The 24206-nt window shown below is 55.2% G+C and overlaps 1 protein-coding gene across 1 annotated transcript; it reads left to right on the forward strand.

Annotated features, from left to right (window-relative positions):
• Window positions 1-1484: 1484 nt before the first annotated feature.
• KCNH6 (potassium voltage-gated channel subfamily H member 6) lies at window positions 1485-23707 on the forward strand. Its single transcript, XM_053569038.1, has 14 exons — window positions 1485-1560; window positions 2278-2508; window positions 7891-8052; window positions 8153-8358; window positions 11783-12208; window positions 13893-14292; window positions 15270-15469; window positions 15598-15850; window positions 19049-19242; window positions 21010-21094; window positions 21396-21503; window positions 21624-21786; window positions 22447-22633; window positions 22981-23707. The coding sequence occupies exons 1-14, from the start codon at window positions 1485-1487 to the stop codon at window positions 23257-23259; spliced, it is 2970 nt and encodes a 989-aa protein (XP_053425013.1). The 3' UTR covers window positions 23260-23707.
• Window positions 23708-24206: the final 499 nt, after the last annotated feature.

Here is a 24206-nt window from a genome sequence, read left to right on the forward strand (position 1 = left end):
GAGTGTGTCTCACTGCCCAAGTCCCTTCTCAGAGCTCAGCACCCATGTACTGAGCCCATGTGGAAGAGTTCCACCTTTCCTCCACAGCCAGCCTGCCCCCTCACACACAGGAGCAGCCAGGACACCTCCGCCCTCCCAGGAGGCCACACTTGCAGCCCATCCATTCCCCAGCCACAGTGGCCAACGAGGACCCTACCAGGAATTGTGGCTCTGCGTGGCAAAGGCACACCCAGCCCAGGACTCCAAGCCTCTCACCAGGACTCCAGCAAAAACCCCATTGAGCCTCCTTGTCCGTCCTCCCTCCCCCACCCACTATTATAAAGTTTATTTTGCCAGAATATTTCCTTCACGTCTAACTGCTTGAGAATTTAGTTTTTCATCAATTAAATCTAGATGTTCAAAATGACATCTGAGGGTCTTTATCAATTACCCCTTTTCTCCAAACTCACTTCTCTCACCCCCAAGCTCAGTCCTTGTGCGCTGAAATCACAGTCAGCCTTTGCCTATGGTGCATGCCCCACTTGAGTGCTTGCCTCCCAATGCCTGGCTCAAAATTGGTCCCTGAGCTCTCTGCAAAACTCCAAGTCCGTTGAGATACCCAGTGAACAGTGGCCCCCTTCTCCTCCTCCTCTCCAAGAAGCCTCTTTTAATAAACCTCACCCCACTTCCATCTGCTTCTTCTAGTGTGTTCATTTTCAGTCAGTACTCAGACACTTTTATCTGGTCATTTGCTAATAGGTGGTTTTAAATCTGTTCTCCTTTTGAGCTGAGCCTGTATGCTAAGAGCTCTCGGGCCTCTGAAAAAGTCACCTTATTGCATATTTCTTGTGCTTCATGTGTACTCCCACCCCATCCCCAGGACCAGGCCCTGGGTGGGCTTGCCATCAGGCGATCTGAACGCGCATTTGGTTTCAGCTGGAAGGCATTTGTTAAGGGCGGGTAAGAGGCCTAGGGTCAGGGGCAGCGTTCAGACCCAGGCGAGAGCCTTCAGCAAAAGACCACCTGAGGCCCCTAACAACTTCTGCCGCACTCTCCCCTGCCTGGGAGACGTCCCTTCCGCACCGAGAGGGGGTCAGAGAAGTGCTGAGACCATTGGTCACTGGGACATAAGCAGGAGCTCCTCAGAGAAGGCCTTTCCTATTCCAGGCCCTGGACCCCCCCGCCCCGCCTCCTAGGACTCAGGGTCCCGCCCCGCCGGCCCTGCGCGTCCCAGAGAAGTTGCCCCGCCCGGCGGACCCCGCCTGTCGCCGGAGCTCGGCATTTTTTCAGCACCACGGCGCGGACAGCTCCCGGGCTGGCGGCGAGGGCAGGAGGCGGGACCAGCTGCGGTCCCGGAGGGCGGACGCAGGCGGACGGACGGGCGGGGCGCGGGAGCGGCCCCCGGGGGCGGTGCCCACGCGGAGCCGGACGCCGCCGAGCCCGGGACGAGCGGAGACGCCGGGAGCCCGTGCGCTTGTGGCTCCGTGCAGGGGCCTTGGCTCAAGATGCCGGTTCGCAGGGGCCACGTCGCTCCCCAAAACACTTACCTGGACACCATCATTCGCAAATTCGAGGGCCAGAGTGAGTGTGTGTTTTGGGTGGGGGGACGATTTGGAGTCCTGGTTCGGTGAAAGAAGGGACCAAGTCCCTTTACTAACTTCTAATGGGGCAAGGCGGTGGGTGTCTGATGCTGAATGCAAAATCCTTCCTCTCATGTCGGGAACACCTTCCCTCCAGCGGGACCCAATTACCTCAAATGCTGTCTTCTCTCCTGGGACTGGAGGGGCAGACTGCGGTCCCTCTCCGCTCCCCACAGGGCTCGTGCCCCATGTGCCCCAAGCCCTGACCTCCCCTTCCAGCCCCTGCTCCACTGCCCACCCCTTATTCCGCTTCTTTTGCGGTTTGAGTCTTCTCGCCTCCTGATTCTTTCCAGGAGCTCTCCCCAGATCTGACCCCCATCTGGTCACATCCCAGCTCCCTTGTCCTGGCCCCCTTCCCTGTCTTTGTTACTGTACCTAGGAGGCCTGGAGCCTTCTTCCCACCTCAGACCCATTCTGCCCTCCTCTTTCCACAATCCCCAGGCCTACCTCCCCCCTGACTTCTCTGGCCACCCCCTGCACCCCCTCATTACTGCAAGGAGTAATAATGACACCACCCTCCTCGAACCTGACCTCCCCCTCCCTCATTCTGGTCACTGCCCTGCTGTCACATCTAAATCTCCCTTGCTGCCACCAAGAGTCCCTATCGTCTTTCCCTCCCTGCTGCTGCGATCTTTTCACCTCCTACTTCCCACCCCAGGTCGTAAGTTCCTGATTGCCAATGCTCAGATGGAGAACTGCGCCATCATTTATTGCAACGATGGCTTCTGTGAACTTTTCGGCTACTCCCGAGTGGAGGTGATGCAGCAACCATGCACCTGTGACTTCCTCACGGGCCCCAACACCCCCAGCAGTGCTGTGTCCCGTCTGGCGCAGGCCCTGCTGGGGGCCGAGGAGTGCAAGGTGGACATCCTCTACTACCGCAAGGATGGTGAGGCACACTGGGCCAGAGGTTCTGCAGGGTGGGCTGGGCCCTTCCTCTTACCCAGCCAGAGCGGCCTCAGGAGGACCAAAGAGCCTGGACAAATAACTATTTCTTCTAAAGTCCTCAGTTTCCTAATCTGTAGGGAAAAGCAATGGGCATTGGATGAGATCCCTTCTGAGGTCCTTTTCTGGGACTAGGGACCAGGCTGAGCCACTGATTGACTGCTCCTGGCCTGGGGCAGAGCCTTCTACTCCACCATCCCTCCCCCATGTCCCTGGTCTCCTGGCCTTCCATTCTGTCACTGTCAGCCCCAGCTGTCAGGCAGCTGGGACGGAAATTAACCTTCCCTCATCTCTGTCTGCTTAGGGATTAGGGGAGGAGTCACTCCCTCAAGGCCAGGCAAGGCATGGGGGCTGCTGTCTGGAAAAGAGGGGTGGGCCTGGCTCATCTAGCCCCCCCAGCTTTTTGGGAGAGGTGAGGTCTGGAGTTTGCCCCAACCAGGAGGCTCATCCAGATGGAGTTCTGGCTGTTACTGGCAGCCCCAGCTTCCTACAAGCAGAACAGAAGCATAGGTCAGGGGCTGAGAACAGAGTTTAGCACCCCTTTGTGATCCTTCCCTCAGGACCACAGGACCCCCACACTGTACCTGGGGGCATGAATGGGAACTAGGATCAGAGCCTGAAAGTCCCTTGGCAATCTCCCGGATCAGTGGCCCCCAACTGGGTTCTGCCTCAGAATTACCTGGGGCAAGTTTTCCAAAACATGCCTTCCCTGGAGAGTGACTCAGAAGGTGTAAGATGAGGCCAACCAGGTGTATTTGGAAAAACTACCTGGTGGTTCTCATGTTCTGCCAAGTTTAGGAACCACTGGCTTAGGTAAATCCCTTTATATCATGGTTGTGGAAGTGACTTGAGTGAGATCCCACTACTAGAGGCGAACCTGGTTTAGGTTCCAATCTGGGTCTGGAACCTAAATGTCTGAACTCCTCCATCCAGATGTCTGTTCTGAGTAATCCCAAGAGGGGAGAAAGCACCCCAATGGCGTCTGTGCTTGGAAATGAAGGGGGATAGCAGGTCCTTTCTGTGCTTAGAAATAGGACTTTTGGGGAAGGAAGCCCCCAGACAAGTGAAGCCCCCAGGGAAGGAAGGCAGGAGGCCACCTGAGTGCAGATAAAAGGCTTTGGACTGAGACTGAAGGGTGCTGAGAATCTGGGTTTCAGGGGTCGCTGTGTGTGTAGCACATGAACGTGAGTGAACATGAGCAGGTGTGTGCTTGCATTCCTGTCTGTGTTTATGGGCCTCTGGGGGCCTCTGGGGCAAGTCCTGGCTGTCCCCCAACTATACCTGCTGCTGCCACCCAAGTGAGTAGCAGGCAGGAAGTGCAGCAGGCAGGGGTGGCAATCAGGGCACTGGGAAGAATCTGGCTTACTTTGGCAGTACACACAGGGTTAATGCAGTCAGAATATTTTTAAAAGCTGAGACCTCACCTCTTCACATCATTGCAGGGAGGAGGTGATAGTCAGGGGAGTGAGAAGGGTCCTGGGGGAACAGGATGGGGCTGCAAGAAATGGGGGGGATAGCAGGTCCTTTCTGTCCCTTTCCTTGACTCCTGAGCTCTACCTGGGCCCCAGATGGTTGAGGGCCCATCCCAGACTACTAAGGATATCAGATCGGGTTTCTTGAGGTCCTGTCAGCACCCTGCAGGTTCCTGGGCAAGGGGCAGAAGTCAAGGCCAGTCCTTGGCACCTTGAGGTCAGGACTCAGGTCTTCAGAACCCTGCTGAGGTCCTCTATCCATAAGAAGGGAACTAGGAAACTAGTGTTAGAGGCCCTGGTGAAAGTGGGAAATTACCTGCATACCTGGTACACCATAAATCCCCACCTACCCCACCCCACTCTCAGACTTTTCCTATCCTTCGGCCAAGTCTTTTATCACCTGAATCTTCCTGAAATTGGATTAAAAACCAGATAAGAGAGCTTCCTGGCCCACATTACCCTAAGGGAAAGATGTAGTACTCAGGTAATTTATGTTCACCTTAAGGTTTACTCCGACCTCATGATCCTTTTTTCTTTTTTAATCACATTCATATACATCTTACACTTCTGTGGAGAGGCATCTTAATGGCTATTTCTTCCCTCTTTAGGCCAATACTTTCCCTTCCCCCCAACATCCAACTCTAGGGAGGTGGGGAGGGGTCCTGAATAGATCTCTAGCTGATTTATATATAATCCTTTTTAATCTAAAGAGGTAATCCATTGAAAATTCTCAAAGTCGGAGTGGAGGGTCTATGTTTAATCTGCATAAAGTTGGTCTTAAGGTAGCCAGGGCACTTGGCAAAAATACCCCATGAGACTGAGCACAGAGAGCCCTGAGAAACCAGCTCCTCTAGCTGCCTTTACTAGGAAAAGTAAGAATCTAACTGATAAGGAGGACGAGGATTGTTGAAGGACTAGAACCAATGAGAGTCTGAAGGGAGAGAGAGAGATTCTCCCCACCCTCTTCCCTGCCTGCTCTTAGTAGGCACCTGCCAGAGGACCCATCCTTGCCTGCCTTTGCCAGGTCACCTTCTCTGATGAACCCAAACTGGAATCCCCAAGCCAGACTAGAGGAAGCCTAAGCCTTCTCCAGTCCTCAGCTCTGGATGAGAAGAGGACAGGTCAGGGGCCACTGCCTGTCCCTGTCATCCCCCAATCTGTGTTTTCCATATGCTTACCCATGAATGCCAGGAGGACCAAGCTGGAGGTGGCATAGAGCAGCCACCCTCTTGGGGGCAGCTTTCTATAGCACCAGCCCCTCCCTGAGAGGTTGCCACAAAGCTGTATGGGGTGGACATAAGAGACAACAGGAAGCTGAGAGGAGACAGTGAGGGCCAGAGCGGGGCAAGGGTATGAGTGATGAGAGACCAAAGGAAGAAGCACATTTGATGGGGACAGAAGAACAGAGAGAACGGGGGTGTCCCTGGGTCAGACAAACCTGCTGCCTTTGGTGAGAGAGAAGGTGCTGGGAGGGCCCTAGGAGGGAAAACAGACAGACTGGCTCCTCTTCCAGGGACTGAGCAAGGGCACGGGGACATTGCCACTCTTGGATACAACTTAAGACAAAACACCCACTCCCGTCACCCAGACACAGTTACTTGTGGGCTCTGAGCCATGGGTTAGCAAGGACAGCTGAGAGAATGCGCTGGATTCTTCCTAATTCTCAGTCTTCTGTCTGCCTACCCCAGAGGCAACAAGCATGGGGGTGAGGTACAGGGGGTCATGAACCAACTCCCACCACTCTCTCATTGCCCTGATGGGCTGGTCTTGGTCCATTCCTAGCCTCAGTTTTCCAACTTCATTGATTTTCTAATAGTATCAATTGTTGGGTGCAGTCACTCTAAGACTGTGCCTTGGCAGCCCCCAGGGGCACAGACAGGCTGAAGGCCCTGTCCCTCCACCCAGCTCTGCCCTTTCCCTGCCCCCTGCCAGGCCAGATCTCTGCAGTGCCAGAGGATATAGTCTGGCCTTTGGGAGCAATGTCCCAGGCCACCAGCCAAGGAGGTTTCCTGGCTAGGTCCCAGTGTCCAGGCCTCACCAAGTTCCAGGCTGATGAAAGTGACAGGCTCTGGTCTGGGACCCAGGGCCTGTAACACTGTGAGCTGGGGGGTGGGTCAGGCCAGTCAGGCAGCCTCTCCCTGGTGTGGATGTCTCCTCTGGGCCCAGACAGCAGCTGGCAAATGGCTGCCTGGTGCCTGGGAGTCCAGGAATCTGATCCGGGAGATTCCTGCTCTATGGGAGAAAAGTGAGAGAGAGGATGAGGGTGGCTCAGCTCTACCCCAGCTCTGATGGCTGGGAGGAGGGGCTGAGAGAAATGAATACTAGATTGGGTGTCTGGTGAAGAGTGATTCTAAAGGTCCCCAAGGTAGCAATACTCCTGCCAGCCAGCCTTCGTTCTGCACATTTACACACACATACTTATTTGCATTCAGTCACCACACAGCCCCTGGGACAAGTAAGACAAGCCTGAACCTGCCCCCAGGGAGGGCAGCTTTGCCCTCTGATTTGCATGGTCAGTTGAGACCCCTGTCACCTGCCAGCAGTTTGAGGAACATAGAACTCCCACGGAGTAGGGCTCACAGGGCACCATGCATAGGCTGGGGCTCTGGGATACATAGCATTTTAGCTGGTGGTGCTCTACTCATCAATGGGTGGCTGTGGTGAAACCCTGGAGCAGAAAGAGGGGCAGAGGCTGTGGGCCAGCATCTGGGTCCGGGTTTCCCAGGAGGGTGGAAAGGGTGGCTAGAGGGGTCTCCTGCTCCCACATGGTCATCTCCCTACCTTTTTGGCCCCCAGGCCACTGCTCCACCTGCTTTCTGGGCTGAGTCTGCCATGGAACCCTGCACTCCTCCCAGGCTGGGAGCAGCAGCCTGGTCCTGGCCTTGGTGTCCTCCTCCCAGATAAGCCCCTTCCCTTTTCCAAGGTGCTATATGTTGAGGACTCAGGGATTCCCTGCTCTGTGTCCCCTCCCAGAAAGTCAGTTTCTCAGAACCCCAGGCTCTCATCTGCAGAACAAAGGGTTATGCCTACCCCCAAGGACTTCCTGAGGTGTGATGTGTCAACTGGCCCAGCACCCAGCACTTAGTGTGTTTCTTTTTTTTTCTTTGTGGAGACAGTCTCAAGCAGTTGCCCTGAGTAGAGTGCTGTGGTGTCATAGCTCACAGCAACCTCAAACTCTTGGGCGTAAGCAGTTCTCTTGCCTCAGCCTCCCAAGTAACTGGGACTACAGGTGCCCGCCACAACGCCCAGCTATTTTCGTTGCTGCTGCAGTTGTCCTTGTTGTTTAGCTGGCCTGGGCCAGGTTCGAACCCTCCAGCCTCAGTGTATGTGGCTGGCGCTCTACTCACTGAGCTACTGGCACTGCCAATGTCAGGAGAGCAAAGCATCTTTGGGGGCAGAGGAAATAGGGGCTGAGCCCAGGGTCAGCCCAAGCTACATGGGGTAGAATGCCCAGCCTTACCTCCCCTCTTAATCCACCCCCATCTGCTCAGCTTTAATTACAGCAGAAGCAAACCTCAAGGTTAAGCCCTGAGCTGAGTGCTGAGCGTGGACTTGGGCCTGATGCTGTATCATCTCCTAATGAGCAGCTTAGCGCTCTCCCACCTCTGCCCCATGGGTGGGGCACCGGCTGGGCAGTCTCACCCACCCTCTGCTCAGTAGCTCTGAGCCCTTTCCAGGCCCTGTGGCTGCCCTTAACTTGACCTTCACTCAGCCTGCCTCTATAACTTGGTCACTGCAGGAGGGGACCTCAAGCAGGGCTCTTTGCATCTCTCTCTGGAATGGTCAGGCCATTAAGCCCAAGGTCACTGCTCCACCTGCAACCCTAACCCCTACCAATGGTGCTTGCATTGCAGCCTCCAGCTTCCGCTGCCTGGTGGATGTGGTACCAGTGAAGAATGAGGACGGGGCTGTGATCATGTTCATCCTCAACTTTGAGGACCTGGCCCAGCTTCTGGCCAAGAGCAGCAACCGCAGCTTGTCCCAGCGCCTGCTGTCCCAGAGCTTCCTGGGCTCCGGTGAGGCAGGTGTGGGTGGTGATGGGAGGGGCATGTGGGGTCAGCTGGTGGAGCAGCTGGTCCCCTGCCCTGGCTGCTCTGACCCTGGCCCTGGTTCCAGAAGGCTCTCACGGCAGGCCAGGTGGGCTGGGGTCTGGCCCAGGCAGGGGCAAGTACAGGACCGTCAGCCAGATCCCACAGTTCACACTCAACTTCGTGGAGTTCAACCTGGAGAAGCACCGCTCCGGCTCCACCACGGAGATCGAGATCATTGCGCCGCACAAGGTGGTGGAGAGGACACAGAACGTCACTGAGAAGGTCACCCAGGTGCGGGCCTGCAGGACAGGTGGGCAGGGCTGTGCCAGGCCTCCAGGGTCCCCTCCCAGGCCTTGGGCCCAGGCTCCTCTAGGGCATCGGGCCTGGCCAGCTCTCTAGTGTCTGGTCCAGGCCCCAGGCCTCCTGTCTTGCTTGAGTCTGATTCTGTAGACTGCAAGGCTGCCCTGAGCCCAGGGCCTTCAAGCCAGTCTCCTATAGCCAGGGGAGTTTGGAGTCAGTGTGGTCTGAAAGCAGCAGTGCCACCTCCCAGGCCTGGAGAAACAGGGATGGGGGGGAGTGGACACGCAGGCCACCATGGGGGCCTGCCCTGGGCTCTGGTAGTCACAGGGAAGAAGAGGCAGAGAAGAGATGTGTCAGGGCCAAACAGAAGCCCAGTGAGAAGAGGGAAGAAAGAGAGCTGCTCCCCTGGCCCTGCTCCTGCTCCTTGCCTTTGACATGACCACCTGATATGCATAGAACACAGCATCCTCCTGCATGTCAGGAAGAGATCTGGCAGGGCCAGCACCTCCAGTTTTCTCTAATCTGCTTCCTGAGGACTAGGCTTGGAATGTTCCCTCCTGCTGCAGGCCCTCCTTGGCCAGCCCAAGCAAGCTTCCCTGGGTCCTCTGTTAGCTAACCTCACTGTCGCTTCTCCTGGAGCGTGATGGCCTGATGCAAAGTGCCCTTCTTTTTTTTTTTTTTGTGGTTTTTGGCCAGGGCTGGTTTGAACCCGCCACCTCCGGCATATGGGACCAGCGCCCTACTCCTTGAGCCACAGGCGCTGCCCGCAAAGTGCCCTTCTTGATGTTCCAGTGACAGGATCTTGGCACTGAGTCACTTATGACGTGGGGCAAGGAGCCCCTTCCCTTCTGGACCTCACAGCTCTTATTTGCAGGAGGGAGCTGGGCTGAGTAGTCTCTGAGGACCCATCTAACATGGAGCAGGGGCTCTGAGTCATAGAGGGGCTAGGCCAGAACACAGCATAGGAGGGGTCTTCTCCCAGCTTCCCCCCTTTGTGGGGGATCTCTTTTTCTATGCCCCTTCTCTTTTTTTTTTTTTTTTTTGTAGAGACAGAGTCTCACTTTATGGCCCTCGGTAGAATACCGTGGCCTCACACAGCTCACAGCAACCTCCAACTCCTGGGCTTAAGCGATTCTCTTGCCTCAGCCTCCCGAGTAGCTGGGACTACAGGCGCCCGCCACAACGCCCAGCTATTTTTTGGTTGCAGTTTGGCCGTGGCCGGGTTTGAACCCGCCACCCTCGGTATATGGGGCCAGCGCCTTACCGACTGAGCCACAGGCGCCGCCCCCTATGCCCCTTTTCATCTGAAGCACAGTCAGTGCCAGAATCAGGTGTCGGGAGACCACTCAGTCCCTCACTGAGTGCAAAGACCCTGGAGAAGAAGGAAAGCCAGGCTGCAATGCTGGACCCTCTGAGGTCAGGCAGAGTGGCTCAATAGCCTAACCCTGGGAAGCCGGGCCCCTGCTTCCCTAAGGGCCCTTAGGCCAGTGTTATGGGTGGTGGCTGCCTTGACGGGGGCTGTTAAATTGGAGTGTGTCCATGAAGACTGATAGGCCTGGCTGGGGCTATGGGCCCTGCTCCCACCTGACCCACCTGCTCGTGTCTTGCTCCTTGCCCAAACCCCCACTGCTTCACTGGCCCACCACATGTGGGCTCTAAGATGAGGGGATGCTGGTGTGGGCCCCAAAGAGGATGTCACATGGGCCCCCCCAAGAAGGGAAGAGGACCCAGGGAAGCTTGCTTGGGTTGGCCAAGGAGGGCCTACAGCAGGAGAGTAATGCCCCTGTATCCCAAGGGGATATCCAGGAGACACTGGGCAGGGTGGGCTTTGCCACAGAAGGACCCTCATACTGGCTTCAGAGGCATTTGGGAGACCCTGAGGGTCAGTGTGGTGGGGAGATAGCTCCCCTGCCTGGGGACCCCAAGGAGCTGAGGAACTGGACACTTTCCTCTCTGCAGACCTGGAACCCCTCCACTCCTGCTGCCTCCTTCCCACTCACACCAGTAGGCTGGGAAGGAACGGAAAGGCTATTTCAGATCAGGAGGGCCTGGGAACACAGGGCTGAGCCATCTGGCAAGGGTGTGGGGATGAGGCTCACGGAACTTGTGGTCCAGTGGAGAATAACCATGTGGCTGGGGTATGTATGGGGACAGGGAGAATATTGAAAAAGAAGAGGCTAAGTTTATGTGGAATCAGGAGGGCTTCCTGGGGAGATGATGTCTGGCCAGGCCTTTGATGGATCTTCCTTATTGTGATCCTGTCTGCTAATTGATGTGGTTGCAAAGTCAAAACCTTATGTTACAGATTTTCTTAAGCCAGAACCATCCACCAGACCTCATCTGGTGGAGGTGGGGTGGAGCAGGAGACACCCCTCAGGCTCTGTCCTTGTTGGAGTAGTGTCTGATGTCAGATGAACATCCATCTAGGAGAGCCTGACGCAGGATGAGGAACCAGGGTGGAAGAAGAAAGACCGTGTCGGTGGCACATGCAATCTATGTGCAAATAGATGTACATCATTTAGTCTCAGTATTATCTTTCGTTATTCCACTTTGCAGATGTTGGAACTAAGGGTCATAGAGGTTACAGAACTTGCCCCAGGTAACATATATAGCAAATGTTGGACCTGCGATTCAACCTTGGATGTCCAGCTTCAAGACTCATGCCCTTCATAGTGCAATGGCCCAGCTGTGGCTCGGGTTGGGCATCTGGACAGAGCTTGGGCATGCTGGGCTGGGCCCTGGTGATCCAATGTTGACCACGGTCTTGGAGGCAGGAGTGAGAGAGGCAAATCGGAAGAGGGTCTTTTGAATGTAATGATTCAAACCTCCCTTGGTCATGTGGGGTGTAGTCTGGGCTCCTTGGTGCCCAGGACCTGTCGAGGATCCAGATGGGCTACCTCCCTCTAAATTTGACTCTTTCCTTGGAAAGTTCTGGAGAGTTGGCCCCAGGGAAGAGCCTCACTGGTCCAGGCTTCCCAGGGGCTATTCTAGGGATGACCTGTTCTCATGAGGAATCCCAACCGCAGGAGGCTCCCCAAGCCCATCACAGACGATTAGCCCACCCACTACCCCCTCAATCTGTGTTCTTCCTTGGAACATGCTCCCCAATGGCCCTGGTCCCTCCTCTGCCCTGTCTCTACCTACTCTAGGATGTTTCTGAGCTAGCATGTGAGCTTCAAACCTGGGTCACTGTGGGACAGAACTGCATCCCTCCTCCCACCTCTCACCTCCTCCCTCTGCACTTCTCCCAACATGTCTGTCCCCTCATGCTCCCCATGTTCCCCAACCCTGGCTTTCCCTCATCCTCTACCCCCAGACCTTGTCTCCCTTCCTCTCCCACTGTTCCCTGCCTGGGCCTTACTCCCCAGACCTATATCACCAGCAGTGACCCTCACTGACCACCTGTGGCCTGCAGGTCCTGTCCCTGGGCGCAGATGTGCTGCCTGAGTATAAGCTGCAGGCACCGCGCATCCACCGCTGGACCATCCTGCACTACAGCCCCTTCAAGGCCGTGTGGGACTGGCTCATCCTGCTGCTCGTCATCTACACGGCCGTCTTCACGCCCTACTCGGCTGCCTTCCTGCTCAGCGACCAGGATGAATCACAGCGTGGGGCCTGCGGCTACACCTGCAGTCCACTCACCATGGTGGACCTCATTGTGGACATCATGTTTGTCGTGGACATTGTCATCAACTTCCGCACCACCTATGTTAACACCAACGATGAGGTGGTCAGCCACCCCCGCCGCATTGCTGTCCACTACTTCAAGGGCTGGTTCCTCATCGACATGGTGGCTGCTATCCCCTTCGACCTTCTCATCTTCCGCACTGGCTCCGATGAGGTGAGCAGACCCCATCCAGGCTAGCAGCCCTGGCTATTCCCTGGGCTCTAGCCTGAGGCCTCCCTGCCTCACAGTGCTGGGTGCAGAATCTCTGTCATTCATCTTTGCCAGAGCAAGTAGAGACATTTGTCACCTCCCAGCTCAGAGAAGGACCAGCTGAGGCTGTGCTTTGGGCCCAGGCGCCATCTCTCTGCCCCATCCCTCTGAGCAGGCCCTGGTGAGAGGAGCAGGCTGCCAGCAGGCCCTTCTCTGCCCCAAGATTCTGTCGCCTCTGGGCAGCGGCGCTCCTGTAGTGGCAGCAGACTTCCAAACTGCACTCACCCTAGAGTGATAAAGATAATCTATAGGCTACTCCCCCAAGGCCCCCTGACCCCCTTCTTACCCACCAGCCCCTCCACTGTGTCCATTCTACTTCCCTCGTGTGATGTGAGAGCATGGTCATGCCCTTCTCATAGTATCTAGTCCCATTTTTTTCCTTCTGCCCCATCTTCTGAGGGTGAGTTTCCCCTTAGATTAACTGTGCTGTCTGTGTTCCAGTCACCTCCCTCCAATCACCCCAACATGTCAGCAGGAGGTGTCCAGCCGGGCTCCTCTGCTCCAGAGCACCCCTTCCAGCAGTCCCAGCAAATCCATTCCCAAGTCCTTTCCCCACCTTCTTCCCGCTGCCCCCTTTCTGGACACTGAATGTCCTTCTTAATCACTCCTGCTCCAGACCCACCCTCCAGCCTCCTGCCCCTCCACACGGTAGCCACAGGGAGTTTCAGATCACTTACCTGACCTTGCTGCTCCCCCTTGGAACATTCAATGGCTCCCCAAGGCCTACAGAATAAAAGGCAAGCTCGTTATGGACCTCGAGGCCCACAGGAGCAGCCCCTCCCTAGCCCTCCCCTTCCCAGGCATGTTTCCTGCAGCTTTGCCATCTCCTATTCTGTGCTCCGGGTTGCAGTGCCACACTTGGTTTCCCACGAGGACCATGCCACTCACAGCTCCACGCCTCTGCTCCTGTTGCCCCCTGTGCTGGGAGTGCCCTTTCTTTCTCCCTCCTGTCTGCCTGGAGACCAGCCTCCTCTCTTGAGATGCCACTCATGTGTCACCTCCTCTCTGAAGCCTCCCTGACCTGCCCCTGCATTCTTGCCCTCCCTTTCCTCTGTGCTCACACTGAACTTCTGTCCTAGCAACCAGAACACTGATTTGAGCTTTAGGCTGAGTTCTTTTAGGTCTCACACTATGCCCCCTTGCCAAGTGCCTGGCCCAAAGCAGGTTCTCCATAAGTGTGTATTCAATGACTAGTGATCATATGCACGAGTGAAAAAGTGAGGGCTTGAGCATACACTTTCTTTTTCTTTTTTTCTTTTTTTGAGATAGAGTCTCATTTTGTGGCCCTTGGTTGAGTACCATGGCGTCATAGCTCATAGCAACCTCAAATTCTTGGGCTCAAGCAATTCTTTTGCCTCAGCCTCCTGTGTAGCTGGGACTACAAGCACCTGCCACAATGCTTGGCTATTTTTAGAGATGGGGTCTCCCTCTGGCTCAGGCTGGTTTCCAACTTGTGAGCTCAGGCAATCCACCTGCCTCGGCCTCCCAGAGTGCTGGGATTACAGGCGTGAGCCACCGTGCTTGGCCTTTGAGCATATACTTTCAAGGGCTGACCTCCTGCCCTGTGGCCCTCTCCCTCCTGCTGCAGACTACGACCTTGATCGGGCTGCTGAAGACAGCACGGCTGCTGAGGCTGGTGCGTGTGGCACGAAAACTGGACCGCTACTCTGAGTACGGGGCAGCTGTGCTCTTCCTGCTCATGTGCACCTTTGCCCTCATTGCGCACTGGCTGGCCTGCATCTGGTACGCCATCGGCAATGTGGAACGGCCCTACCTGGAACCCAAGATCGGCTGGTTGGACAGCCTAGGTGTGCAGCTTGGCAAGCGCTATAATGGCAGTGACCCAGCCTCAGGCCCCTCGGTGCAGGACAAGTATGTCACGGCCCTTTACTTCACCTTCAGCAGTCTCACCAGCGTGGGCTTTGGCAATGTCTCACCCAACACCAACTCTGAGAAGGTCTTCTCCATCTGCGTCATGCTCATCGGCTGTGAGTGGGACCTCATGCCGTGGTTTTACCCCTGGAATTCTGTTTTTAATTTGGCGGTGAGATACCACATAGCACATGTAACAATTCATGCAGCATGCTGATTGTAAGTGTGTAGCACAATGAATTTTTGCATACATGCACACCGATTAGACACAGAACTCAACACCCACATAGCCCTGGACATCTGTCAGGCACCAAGACCAGCTACATCATATGCAGGGCTTGGTGAAAAATGCAAACATAAGGCCCTTTGTTGAAAAATTATTAAGAATTTTGAGATGGTGACACCAAGGTATTTAATCAAATGCAGAGCTCTTAGCACAGGGCCCCCTGTGACTGCAGAGGTAGCAAGTCCATGAAGCTGGCTCTCCAGGCATTCCTTTAAATGCACTGCAAAGGCCCACATCTCATTCCCCTGTAAGCCCAGTTTATAGAGAAAGAACCAAGGTCCTAACTTGCCAGAGGTGCCGGCTAGGGAGTGTGCCACCTAGTTCCAACCCAGGTGGCCAGCTCAGAGTCCCTGCACTGAGCTGCCTGCTGTCTAAGACACCTGTTTTAGGAACACAGGAGGTGGGTGGAATTTTACACATAGATTAAGTTGTCATGTTCTGAGTATTTAGAGATGTGAAAGCCCAGAAAAACAAAAACAAGGGGAAAAAATGGGTGAAAACAAAACATCGAGAGTTTTTCCTTTATTATATTTTTACAACTTGAAGGATAAAACAAATCTGAACTTAAAAACGTTCATTGCCCTAGTTCTTTTTCTTTGCAGGAGTTTGGTCTCTGGGCCAGGGAAGATGCCAGGGCAGAGGGAAGAGGGCAGGACGCCCAAGGGCCTTTGTTCCCCATGTGCCCTGGCACTGTCCTGGGCACTTGTGATTTGTCCCTGGACAGAAGGCTCCTGGGGAGAGGGAGGCCTGGAGTAGGCCCTGGCGGAGTGTCAGGAGCTCACTGCCGTCCGCCCCCCCCACCCCCAGCGCTCATGTATGCCAGCATCTTCGGCAACGTGTCTGCCATCATCCAGCGCCTGTACTCGGGCACCGCGCGCTATCACACGCAGATGCTGCGGGTCAAGGAGTTCATACGCTTCCACCAGATCCCCAACCCTCTGCGCCAGCGCCTGGAGGAGTACTTCCAGCACGCCTGGTCCTACACCAATGGCATCGACATGAACGCTGTGAGCCCCCGCTGCTCTGACTGATGCCCCCTGGGGAGGCCAAGGTCCCATGTACCCTTCCCACCCGCGCTCCCAGCCCCGGCCCCAGCCCTAGGCCTGCCCCGCTGGACTCAGCGCTCGCCTCGCAGGTGCTGAAGGGCTTCCCCGAGTGCCTGCAGGCTGACATCTGCCTGCACCTGCACCGCGCGCTGCTGCAGCACTGCCCGGCCTTCCATGGGGCCAGCAAGGGCTGCCTCCGTGCGCTGGCCGTCAAGTTCAAGACCACGCACGCACCGCCCGGGGACACGCTGGTCCACCTCGGCGACGCGCTCTCTACGCTGTACTTCATCTCTCGCGGCTCCATTGAGATCCTGCGCGACGACATGGTTGTGGCCATCCTAGGTGGGTCAGGCGGGGTGGACCAGGCCTGTTAGGGGGATAGAGTGAAGGGAGACTGGAGAAGCTGTCCCCAGGACACCCTATTTCTAATAGGGGTTTGTGGCACCTTTTACTGGCCAGCCACATGCTGAGCACGTGCAGCAGAGAGCTTTATATCCAGCTCACTGAGTCCTTAAAACCTGAAGTTGAGGAGCAGAGAGGTCACGCTAGTCAGTGGCCAAATGGGGATTCTGGGGGGGCTGAGTGATAGAGAAGGCTGCTCAGGCTCCTTTCAAAACCTTCTTCTAGGCCCGGCACCTGTGGCTCAAGTGGCTAAGGCGCCAGCCACATACACCTGAGCTGGTGGGTTCAAATCCAGCCCGGGCCCATCAAACAAAGACAGCTGCAACCGAAAAATAGCCGGACGTTGTGGCAGGCACCTGTAGTCACAGCTACTTGGGAGGTGGAGGCAGGAGAATCGCTTGAGTTGGAGGTTGCTGTGAGCTGTGATGCCACACACTACCCAGGGCGACAGCTGGAGGCTCTGTCTCAAAAAAAAACAAAACAAAACCAACCTTCTTCCACTTTTGAAGAATTCAGGGTGACAGGCCAAGGGTCTGCCTCAGGTGGAGGGGGGCCTGCGAGGGTACCCCATTGTCCTTCAGAGTAAGTGCAGGCATAGCTGGACACTTTGAGGGAAGGATATGAGCACTGCACAGGGAACAGACTTGCTGCCTACCTGCTGTGTGGCCTTGGGCAAACCAGTTTACCTCTCTGAGTACCGCAGAGACTCCTGGAATCTCGTCTTCCTTGCCTGCTCTGTAGCTTCATCTCCACCTGAGTGTCCGGCTCCGATTTCAGCCTTGCCTTTCTTTGTGACCTGGCTCTCCTCCAGCCCCTTGGGACATGTCCCCCTTCAGCTCCACTGCCCACTTCTCTGCCTCTGGACTGCTGGTGCCCTCTTCTCTTCCCTCTACATCCTCCCGAGAACTCTGTCCTGCCCCACTCTCTCCTTAGACTGAAATGTTCCATTCCTTCCTGGGCATGGCCATCCTGATAGTCCATAGGCAGACCAAACTCAACATAAAGCAGCTCCTTTGGTGTCTCTGTCACTGTGAACCCCCAGCCACTGCCCAGGCCAGAGTCAACCAAGGGAGCATCCTTCTTCTTTCCTGCCCCACTGCCCATGAGCCAGTCACACAGCCCTCTCCATGACCCCCAGTGATGGGTCTCCAGCCCACACCTGACTCCTATCCCTGCCTTGGTCCAGCCTTCCTTGTGTATTTCCTGGACAGGTGTTGGGAGCTCCTTTCCAGTATCTGATCTACTCCCATTAGATCATCTACTTCCACCTTTTACCAGTGACCTGAAATACATATTCTCGAGCTTGTTCTGCTCAAGATCCTTCCATGGCTACCCGTGGCCCGTGTGTGGCATGCACAGTTCTCCCAATCTGGCCATTCTAAGTCCTCCCCCGATACTTCATGCTCCAGCCATTCAAACTATCTGTGTTTCTCTAGGTCTACCAGTCTCCCTCACACCTCTGTGCCTTTGCACATGCTGCCACTCTGAGGGGCGTGCCCTACGCTGTGCCTCCATAGGGCAGGTGTCAGGCTTCCTCCAAGGCTGGGCAAGCGCAGACTCCTCTGAGACCTGCTCTCACTCCCAGCCTTCCTTAGAAGTACCAGCCACATGGGAGGGATAATTACTATTAATAATTAAGAAGCTAGTCCAATTTAAGTTTCAGCTGGAGACATGAAATCCTGTCATTTTGTCCTGAGTAGAAATAGATATTAGACCATAATCTTTCATCTACTGGAAAACCATCACATTAAAACATTCCCCATATTTCAAGCTTCAGAGTTGCATGTGTGACCCTGATGAGTCCCTTTTCTCTCTAGTCTCTTCTGTGAATGATCTTTGATCCTGTTCTCTTGAGTGTCCTGGCCTCCCTCTGTCCCTCTCCTCACTGTGCTAAACCATCAGCACCTCTTGTACAGTATCATCAGGCTGAGAGGCCTGGACTGTCCTGTGGGGAGTGGGAGTCAAAGCATTCATGGCCCATGGCACCCCTGGCCCTGGGTTCTCTGCCCCTTGGCCCTGACCTTGCAGTGCTGACTATGTACTGTCCCTTTTGCCCAGATTGCTTTCTCCTGGAGCCTGGCCCTTGATTCTCTCATCACAGCACCCATTTCACTTCCTCTGTAAGCCCCCCCTTTCCTTCCCCAGCCACCTCTTGTAGAAGGAGCCCCTCCCTCCTCCACGGCCCCATAGCTCTTGGTTCTCCCGTATTCTAAGGCTCTATAGATCATTCTGTAAACTTGTTGGCTGTGTTTACATGCCTGTCTTGCCGGGATTTGGGAGGTTCTTTGTGGTGGGACAGCAACTTATTACATTTATATCTTGTGGCCAGCATAGCAGCTGGCACCAGGAGGGTCCAATGCCCTTGCTACATAGTCTGAGTATCATCCCATGTCTATCCTGTGACATCCCTCCCTCCCAAAGTCTTGCATTGACCTTGTCTGGTGCCACCTGATTTTGGAGGCACTTTCTCAAGCATCAATCACCTCATGTGCTTCCTCCTCCTCTGAACAGCCCAGTGGGGTAGGCAAGACGGATATGGTTACACCCATTTTAGAGATAAAGACTCTGGGGTACAGAGAGGGGGACTGACTTTCCTGGGCTCCCTTGCCAGGAGCATGCTGGTTGCCTGGCCCTACAATGAGGAATGAGAAGACAAACAGAAGCCTCAGGCCCTGCACTGAGGGATCTGGGTGCTGCTGGCCCTAGGTTCCTTGCACCCTGCTTTACAGTACTGGCAGGCCAAGGAGAGTGGGGGGAGGATGAGCAGGGTGATGTTAGTGCCCCTTTCTGCCTGCTGTACCCTGGGTGGAAGTGGGGACAGGGCCAAAAAGCATGGACAGGAGGAGGATATCAATGGGCTGGCTCCTGAGAGGCCTGGAGACAATGAGAGGACCCATGTGCTAGGTTGGGCGGCTCTGAATGGATCTATGGTACACAGAGGATAGAGAAGGACACATCCTCCTTTCCTCTCCCCCACAGCCTGCACATCTAGCCCTGTCCCAACAGCTTGATCTTGAGCATCAGGCCCCAGCCCAGCAGGATCTCTGAGGCGGGAGGAGGTCATAGTCAAGGGACTCTCAGGGAGGCTGCTCTTAAGGGAACCAGACCTGAAGGGCCCACTGCCCCTCTGGCTGGCAGGGAAAAATGACATCTTTGGGGAGCCCATCAGCCTCCATGCCCGGCCCGGCAAGTCTAGTGCAGATGTGCGGGCCCTGACCTACTGCGACCTGCACAAGATCCAGCGGGCAGACCTGCTGGAGGTGCTGGACATGTACCCTGCCTTTGCGGACAGCTTCTGGAGTAAGCTGGAAGTCACTTTCAACCTGCGGGACGTGAGTCTGGGCCACATGGGCCAGGGTGGGTGGCGGCTCTCAGCCAGCTGGTAACAGGTAACTCCCAGGCAGCCAGCTGAGGGCTTGGCCTGCCTGGCCCAAGGAGGCCCATCTGACCACTGCCCTTCCTTTCAACCCCATCCTTCACCCTTTGCCATAATTTATTCTCTACTCACATGGCCAACATAAATGCTCAGTACGAGGGGAGCTACCATTTATTGAAGTACCGACTATGTGTGGGGGTGGGGCTTCTTTTACATGCTAACATTTAGTCTTCTCCTTGCAATTGGTGTTATCCTGATTTTCCAAATGAGAAAACTGAGGGTCAGAGAGGATAAATAAATTGACCGAAGCCATACCAGTAGTAAATGGCAGAGCCAAAATATGAATTCAAGATTGTTTGACTCCAAAGCCCATGCTTTTCCCACCACATCATGTGTACCAAGCTGAAAAGGAGGATATCTGCCATCCAGTGGGCTCATAGCGACAGGGACAGGAGCTATAAAGAGGTGATAAAGCTTCCTTCTAGAGTTTATCGCTCAGTGGTGGAGATTATAATAGCTCAGTAAAAATAAAGAGCCACACAGAAAAATAACCGAAGTCACAAGGGTGTGCAGAAGAGAACAAATTTCTGTGGAGTCCATGCTTGCCAAGGAGAGGGACAGCCAGGGCAGACCTGGGAGTGACCAGAAGGAGCTTCGTGGAGGAGGGGCCTGGAGTCAGCTGATGGGAAGGAGGGGCCGGGTACACCTGGCAGCAGACACTGAGCCTCAGTTCCTCCCTTTCCTGTTGCCCTTCCCCTCAGCCTCAGGAAGAGGGCTTGCAGGCCCAGGTTGTGCCCAGCTTCTGGGCAGGGACATCCCTTCCTCCACTGTCCTCTCTGCTGCTTTCCCCCTTCCCAGTTCCTCCCCTTCCCTCCTGATCTGCACAGGAGATATCTGGTAAGGACCTTCCCAGCCTCCGGGAGCCATCAGGTGGCCTGAGGGCCCAGTGGCTAGACACAGAGCAGGAGGGATGTAGTCTCCATGGCCTGGGTCACCTGCAACCCCAGGTACCCTCAAGTTTCACAGTACCAGAAAGGTGGGGTGCCAAGGACACTGCTGAAGGCACCTCCCAAGTGGATTGGGAATTTCCTCCAAGGAAACTGCATTGGGCCACACTGGGGGAGGGAGCACGAGGCACTCAGGAAAGTAGCACTGCGGGGCAGCTCTTCTGCCTACCCCCAAATCTTGCTGCTTAAGGCAGCCTCTCCCTAGACCTCTGTGGAGTCTCCATGTGGCTGCCCAGGCAATGCTCTCTACCTGCCTGCCCTCCCTACCAGGAAAGATCCTGCAGGAAGCTGCCCAGAGCATTGCTGGTGTGCCTAAGCCATCTGTCACCACTTTCTCAGCTAGTTGTGACAGGGCCATGGGAGGGAAGTTGGGCAAGAACCAAGAGGCCCTATGCCATCATTTTCTCATTCCATAGGGTGTGTGCCTTGGCCAACCCTACATGGAGAGGCCAGGGCTGTGGATAGTCCACATTCTGCTGCCCTCTTGCTCTGTCCGCCCCAGCTCTGTGTTTGTGTCTGAATTGTGGATCGTGCAGAAGAACCTGCAGCCATAGTTATTTGACTATTATCTTGACAGAGGATGTGCAGTGCAAAGCCAGGCCAGTGTCATGCATTACTTATAATAAAAGGGATTATTTAAAAAAAAAAAAAAAAAGAACCAAGAGGCCCTGTCCCAGGTTTGGTCCCTGTTACTTGATACTCTTGTTCCCCACAAGGCAGATGGGGGTCTCCAGTCATCACCCCAACAGGCTCCAGGTAGCCAAGACCCACAAGGCTTCTTCCTCAGCAACAACCAGTCCGGTGAGCACAGCCAGCCCCTCCCCTACCAGCTCTGCGCAGCCTCCTGTGCTGTCTCATGTCCTCATCCTATCTCCCCAGCCCCTTGATGTGTGGACAAGGCTCCCTCCCAGGACCCAGGGCTGGAGCCTCTGTCCCCCTCCTCCCATCTCCCAGCCCTGATCACCTATGTCCCCTGAGCCAGAGTGAGAACTCACTGGCTCATGTGCTATTGTCTGGGGTTTCATGCCAGGGTATCAGGGGACCCACTGGGCTGTAGCTCCCTGGGCAGTGAGACCAGAGATCGAAGTCCCCATTCTACCAGGATCCCCCCCCAAGCTGGGGCCCCAGCTCCCTGCCCAGGGATGTAGCCTCCTGGGTCCTAGAAGCCAGACCTCTATGGTGGCAGGCCCTCGTGCTCCAGGCTACCCAGGTAAGGAGAGCCGCTCCCCACATCCAGTGTTCCCAGGGCAGGTAGCGGGTGGGACATGGGCTCTGCTGAGAAGGTTCAGCTCATGGAACCAGCTAGATGACTTCCCTTTCCCTCCTGCAGATGCAGCCCCTTCCCTGAGCATCTCAGATACATCTGGTCTCTGGCCTGAGTTGCTGCAGCAAATGGCCCCAAGGCACAGCCCCCTAAACCCTCAGGGAAACCCAGATTGCTGGCCTTGGGAGCTAGGCTCCAGGCTAGAACAGCTCCAGGCCCAAATGAACAGGTGAGTGCCCAGTGTGCTGGGGCTGGGCAGCTATAGAGGGCAGACCCAGTGGCAGGCTAGGCACGGGTGCCCCCTCCTGGTGGCTCAGCGGCATCACCCAGTGCCTGGTGGGTTTTAGAATGGTGGGTTCATTTAGCTGCAGGTCTTAAAAGTACAATTTCTTGGATCGCTTCCCGTAGAAAACCCTGGGATGTGCAAAGGAAACCTCCTGGAGGAGGGAACAACTTTGTGTAGAAACAAATTCTGAAGGCCCTCAGAAAGAGGGTGTGGCTTGTAGGTGGCAGGGCTGTGGTGGCAGAGTGGAGGCCTACAGCAAAATAGTACTGACTCCAAACTGTGGCTCTGTAATTTACCAGCAAGAGGGTGGGCAAGTTACTTAACCACTCTGAGTGTCAGTTTACACCTTCATGAATGGAGGTAATTAGAATACCCATGTCAAAGCATTTTGGGGACTGAATGTTGTGTGCTTGGTGCCTGGTCACCGGTGTTACAGAGTCAGGGATGTATGTAGTAGGGGGAATCTGAACAGGGGCTGTGGATCCCAGTGGGACAACAGCTTCAGGCAGGCCCCAGGTTGTCATTCCATTTGGCAGAAATAGAGTTCAGTGTCCAAAATTGAGAGGCATCCTGAGGACCTGACCACAGGGTTCTGTCTGGCAGGCTGGAGTCCCGTGTGTCCTCAGACCTCAGCCGCATCCTGCAGCTCCTCCAGCAGCCTATGCCCCAGGGCAATACCAGCTACATTCCGGCAGTCCCTGCTGCCACTGATCTGGCCTTGTTTCCTATGGCCTCAGTGACTCAGAGTTCAGGACCCACGCTGCCCCAGGGCCATCTGCCCCCTGCACAGGTGAGAGGAGAGAGGATCCCCAGAGTTTGCCTGGAAGCAGCTGCTCGCCTTCTCAACTCCTAACTTGGTCTCAGGCCAAGACCCTCTGTGGGCCCTGAGCAGCTGTGGCTTCTGCTGTCTTCTTTTATGATTTGAGTCATGACAGGGCAACCTGGACAGGGTGGTGGCAGAGCCCAGATTGTGACCACAGACCTTATAGCTGGGGCAAGGGCGATGGGCCCCCAAGGTGTGGGAAGCACAGGTCCAGCTCTTGCCCTTTCCCATCCTGGAAGTTAAGGTGGATTAACCCACAGCCAGGCCTATAGGGCTCTGCACACTGGTGCATCCCTCTTTCTCCTCTCTCCCAGAACCCATCCTTAGACTTGGACAAGTATAGGACAAAGCAGAGGGACACTTCCAAGATGCCTCACCTGGTCATGGCAACAGATATAACTCTGACACCATCCTTGGAACAGGAGCAGTCTGAGGGACTCCTGTCACCCCTGGCCTCACCTCTGCATCCCTTGGAGGTACAGGGACTCATCTACAGTCCCCGCTTCCCCTCCCTCCCTGAACACCTGGGCTCTGTTCCCAAGCAGCTGGAGTTCCAGAGACATGGCTCAGATCCAGGATTTGTAGGGAGTTAAGGCCACTGAACCCCAAGAAAAAAGACACCATGAGGGGAGTGAAGGTAGAGGAGGCAGATAGCTCCTAAGATGGGCCTCTGAAAGCCATTTTCCTAGAGTAGCTACAGACTGCTGACCTAGGTCACCCAGGCTGGCAGAGGTGAAGAGGCTCAGGACTTCTCTCAGCCTCCTCAGGGCCTCCATTTAGATAGCAAACCTGGTGGAGGGTCAGGGAGCTTTGGGTTTGGAGGCAGTTTACAGTGGAGTCAGTAAAGAAAGAAGTCTCTGGTCTGCGTGAGAGCCTTGCTCTGGGCTACATATGATCGCTAAGCTCAGAAACATCCACTGCCTCTTGGCTCGGCACCAAGGCTGAAGGCTGGTCAGACCTCTGGCCAAAATCCTTCAACCCAGCTGGAGATGGAAGTATCCTCTATGGTGGACATGTCAAGGCTGGGCTCCAGTCCTCAGCCCCTCCACCCCTAATGGTTCTGTGATGATATTTGGGTCCCTTGAGGGCAGTGGAGTGTCATGCAACTAATAAAGTCTGCACATTTCATGTTGGGCCAGGTGTGTCTTATCTCAGGGGCATCAGGTCCTCGACTGTGCTGTGGCCTTCTCCAAGCCCTTCTTGTAAGGAGCTGGGGAGTCACCTTTCACTGTATCTAGTACGTTGGGGACCTGAAGGTGGCTTCCCAGAGCTCAGAAGTCCCTGGATCTTGGGACAGTTGGCCAGGCTGGGGTGAAGGGAAGCAGAGGCTCAGGATTGGTGGCCACAGAAAATTGTGACAACAGTCAGCACTTGATCGTATTGCATTATAGGCACCATGCTGACTGTACTGCAGATATTATTTCATCTGATCCTGACAACAATCCCTGGGGGTCAACATTATTTCCATTTTAGACATGTGGGATCAGTAGCAGAGAGAGAGAGAGAGAGAGACTCAAAGCATGAAAGAGGCTTCTGGGGG

This window comes from Nycticebus coucang, chromosome 18, assembly GCF_027406575.1.
Source record: "Nycticebus coucang isolate mNycCou1 chromosome 18, mNycCou1.pri, whole genome shotgun sequence".
NCBI lineage: Eukaryota > Metazoa > Chordata > Mammalia > Primates > Lorisidae > Nycticebus > Nycticebus coucang.

Coding starts and splice junctions, on each gene's coding strand:
- KCNH6 (XM_053569038.1), top strand. CDS start 1,485: ATGCCGGTTCGCAGGGGCCACGTCGCTCCCCAAAACACTTACCTGGAC. Junction 2,509..7,890: donor CCTCTACTACCGCAAGGATG/GTGAGGCACACT, acceptor CTTGCATTGCAG/CCTCCAGCTTCCGCTGCCTG. Junction 15,851..19,048: donor CATGGTTGTGGCCATCCTAG/GTGGGTCAGGCG, acceptor TCTGGCTGGCAG/GGAAAAATGACATCTTTGGG.